A 4,361-nucleotide genomic window follows, 5' to 3' on the forward strand; every position below is an offset into this window, starting at 1 on the left:
TGGAACTGGCCAAGAGATAAGGTGCATTTCTGAAAGCAGAGAGAGGTAACGGTTTGGATGGCTAAGATAGAGTCATGTTAGGATAAGAATGGAAGAAGGATAAGGAAGTGACACAAACAATTTTTAGAAGACTGTATATTCTGCAGCTTTGGGGTGAAATGTTCTATAAAAGTCAATTAAATCCATTTGATCCTGTGTGTCCTTTATTTTTTTAAAAATATATTTTATTGATTTTTTTACAGAGAGGAAGGGAGAGGGATAGAGAGTTAGAAACATCGATGAGAGAGAAACATCGATGAGCTGCCTCCTGCACACCCCTACTGGGGATGTGCCTGCAACCAAGGTACATGCCCTTGACTGGAATCGAACCCAGGACCCTTCAGTCCGCAGGCTGACGCTCTATCCACTGAGCCAAACCGGTCAGGGCCTGTGTGTCCTTTAGAGTGACTGTTTCCTTTGTTAATTTTTTGTCTGGAAGATCTATCCAGTGACGTCAGCGGTGTCAAAGTCTCCTACTATGACTGTATTGTTGTCAATCTCTCCCTTAAAGTCCTCTAGAAGTGACAAAAACTATATTTAACAGAGGGGAAATGCTAGGGTTAGGATCCTTATGAGCATCAAGGAAGGGAGACTTAAAGAAGATTTAGGGACACAGGGAACTATATATGGTTCTGAAAATTTAGAATCCTTCATCACATCAAAATTAATTACCCTGTCATAGGACACAAGATGAGTAAAGCTCACTAGTAAGTGCCACCCTTAATTAAGACCATGGCAAGATGTTGCCAGGGCCGTTTCATACCAGGCCCCTTCCTAGCTCACAGGGCTGAGGCATAACCTCACGTTACAGTCCAGGGATCTTCTACTGGTATGAGGCCCAGGCCTGGGAAGGGTTCCAGAAGCAACAGCTATGCCTGTGCTCCAGCCTGATGCCGCCTGGTCTAGAGCTGAGGCAGCAAAAACCCTGTGATCCAAGAGAGTCTGTAAATCCCACAGCCTGTTACAGGGCTTGAAAGGGAAGCAGGTGGCATCGGGACAAATGCCCTGCATGGCCAGAAGCCACCCGAAGGCCACAGGGGTTTGCAAAGGTGTGCAGAAGAGCCATGGGAACTGAGCTAGCTATGCTCAGGGCAATGAGGCAGAGACGGGATGGAAGGTGGGATGTGGGACGTCACGAGGGGCTCTAAAAGCAGACGAAGCGGGTGTTGGAAACCAGCAGACAAACCAGACTCATTGGCGCAGAGGCCTGGGCCCAGGGGGACAGCTGGAGGGGGGAGTCAGGCAGTAGATATTAACGTATTCGTCTGAATCAGCATCCTCCATCATGGCGGCAGGCTGGTGGTAAACGCTCATATATTCACAGCTGGTCTTCAGAGACGGCACGTGGGGCCAGGGAGCTTCCGACACCTGGGAAAACCAAGGAAGTATGACTGGTCTGGGTGGAGCGATTTTCTATTTCTCCTGCTGGATTCCCACAGTGGGCAACGGCAGGCATGCAAGTAGTTGCTGACTTCCCGAAGACAACGACGCAGAGGTGGCCGAGCTCCATCTAGCGGCTCCGCCCTGGGGATTTTGAGGGCAGCATCTCACCTGAGATAACTGGAAAACACTTAGGTCTAATGTGAGCAGGAAATGCCTTACATGGGGCTCCGACTACAGTCACGTGGCTAAGCACCCGTCTGGAGGAGACTTGGCTGCCAAAGGAGTTTCTCCTCTGGGATTGGAAGCTTTGATTGTGGAATGAATATACATCCTCAAGGGAGTTATTCAGAGGCAGGTGAGTCACCCTTGCGCCTCTGGAAGGCTCGGAGAGGCAGTGATGTGGCGTGACAGAGCATTCCAGGAAGGCGCTGGGTGGTGAAGGAGAGGAAGGCAGCAGGACCTGTGGGCACAGGGGCGCTCCTTTCCCCAGAATCACCTGCCTTCAGGATGGTCAGTTCTCGGGGGACGGGGCCGAACCATGACCCAAGAAGGCTGTGGTGGTGATGGGTCACATGTTTACTTATTTATTTATTTTAAATATATTTTTATTGATTTCAGAGAGGAAAAGAGCGAGAGAGAAAGAGAGAAAGATCAATGATAAGAGAGAATCATTGATCGGCTGCCTCCTGCACACCCCACACTGGGGATCAAGCCTGCAACCTGAGCATGTGCCCTTGAATGGAATCAAACCTGGGACCCTACAGACCCCAGGCCAACACTCAATCCACAGAGCCAAACCAGCTAGGGTATGGGTCACATGTTTAAACACAAGTGCTGAGAATTAGAAGTCCAGCTGCCTGAACACAGTAGGCACTCAGTAAGTGCTCATTGAAAGGACCTGTTACTTTTTGTACTTATCTCCCATTGCCTGTTATAATTTGCCATTTGAGATTAATTTATTTGTCTTTAAAAATTCAAATATTCCCTGTGAAGGCTACAATATTCAGTCATTAACCATGTGCACCTTGTTGAGAACTTGTTCCATCAAGATTTTTGTCCCTAATGGTAGAAATGAGAGTTTCAAGCAAGGAGGAAGGATAAAAGTTGAGCAAGCTGATGGGGTGAGGGTTGTATGGCCACAGGGCAGTTCTAGACAAAAGGGTGAGAATAAGGGTAGAGTGGGTAGAGTCTGGGCACTGCTGGGCCTGCCTAAGCTACCGTGAACCCTCTCCAGCAGGGGCGAGTGACTGCAAACTCAAGAAGCTGGAGGTGACTGGCAGAGCTGTCACTGGCTGCTGGACATCACTCTCCCCTTTTTAGCACATGATTGCCCAGCCAGCGACTACATTTCTCAGCCATCGATGGGGAGGAAGTGATGCGTCTTAAAGAAGCAGTGTTCTTTTCCTCCCTCTATGGGCTGGAATATGGCTATTGAGCACTGACCATGGTCCAAGCAAGAAGCCAGGGGTGGGGGACCAACAAGACAGAAGGTGTTTTAGTCCCTGGACGGAACTCCTGCCCTTACTTGGGAGGAAACAGGTTTCCATCTTGTGAGCCCTCTGGTTTAAGGTCCGTTGCTTTAGATTAGTCTACACCAGGGGTTCTCAACCTGTGGGTCGCGACCCCTTTGGGGGTCGAACGGCCCTTTCACAGGGGTCGCCTAAGACCATCGGAAAACACATATAGAATTACATATTGTTTTTTGATTAATCACTATGTCTTAATTATGTTCAATTTGTAACAATGAAATCGGGGGTCACCACAACATGAGGAACTGTATTAAAGGGTCGCGGCATTAGGAAGGTTGAGAACCACTGGTCTACACCCTAATTTAAAAAAAGACTTTGGCCACCCTAGCCAGTTTGGCTCAGTGGATAGACCCTCCCTATCACTGAAGGGTCCCAGGTTCAATTCTGGTCAGGGGCATGTACCTTGGTTGTGGGCACATCCCAGTAGGGGGTGTACAGGAGGCAGCTGGTCGATGTTTCTTCCCTCTCCCTTCCTCTCTGTAAAAAAAAAAATCAATAAAATATATTTTAAAAATAAAAGAAGACTTTGGCCATGCTTCGTTTTTCCTGGTCCCTAAGCAAATAGTGTTTTAGCTACTGTGGGCTACTTTAGAGAATAAAGTCTTTTCCTCCCTAACTTTGGGAAAACAAAGATGAGTCGATAGTTTGCCCATGTGCCAATGGCCAGGGACAGAAACCCGAGTTCCTACGTCCATTCCTAGATTTCAAGAGGGACCCCCCCCCTCACCCCAGGTGTTGAGTCCTCTCTACATCTCGCCAGCAGCCAGGTCACCCTCGGGGCTTCACTGCCTCCAGGGATGGGTAAACGAACTCCTCTCAGCTTGGAGAGCCCACTTGGAAGTTCTCCTTCATATTAAGGTGAAAGTGTGCACTTCCACCCCCTTCAGGCCTCCTAGAAATCGGATCTCTCCCCCCGAGAGCCCCTCGTGTGCTGGATTACCACCCATCAGCCTCTACTTAGCACCCACGGAAATGCTTGGCTAAAAGCCAGGTAACTAAGTCTACCCCGTCCACGGGCAGGCCCTGCGCGGGCTCTGAGACTAGTTCCCGGACTCCGAGCGGGAGCAGCTGGGAAAGCCCAGCCCGGGAGCTACACGTGGCTGGGGCCCTGGCGCTCGGTCCGCGCCCAGCTCTGGGACCGCCCCGTCGGGCCACCGCGGCTGTTCTTACCTGGGCCGGGGCAGGGCGCGCCTGCGGCGGGGCGGGCGGCGCCGACGCTCCGGGGCCGAGGGTTGGTGCCTCCAGGTCACCTGGGGGAAGGAACCGGAGGCCGGGATGAGGGCGTGGCCGGGGGTCGTGGCCGGGAGGGGGGGGGGGGTCGGGCCCCACCCTAGCTCTGCGACCAGCCCAGGGGAGGGGAGCCGGCCCTGCGCCCCTGGCTTCCTCCAGCCCTCCTGGCGCGCCCTCGGC

General features: G+C 51.5%; 1 protein-coding gene across 1 annotated transcript in view; it reads right to left on the bottom strand.

Moving 5' to 3' along the window:
- Nucleotides 1-305: 305 nt before the first annotated feature.
- The window catches only part of FCMR (Fc fragment of IgM receptor), a 15,455-nt gene continuing 11,399 nt past the window's right edge, over nt 306-4,361 (bottom strand). The window contains exons 5-7 of the mRNA XM_023758997.1: nt 4,122-4,201; nt 3,354-3,383; nt 306-1,407 (exon numbers count right to left, since the gene is read on the bottom strand). Coding sequence (XP_023614765.1) covers nt 1,231-1,407; nt 3,354-3,383; nt 4,122-4,201 — 287 coding nt within the window. The 3' untranslated portion in view covers nt 306-1,230. The remainder of the gene's footprint in view (nt 1,408-3,353; nt 3,384-4,121; nt 4,202-4,361) is intronic.

This window comes from Myotis lucifugus, unplaced genomic scaffold (assembly GCF_000147115.1).
Source record: "Myotis lucifugus unplaced genomic scaffold, Myoluc2.0 scaffold_145, whole genome shotgun sequence".
NCBI lineage: Eukaryota > Metazoa > Chordata > Mammalia > Chiroptera > Vespertilionidae > Myotis > Myotis lucifugus.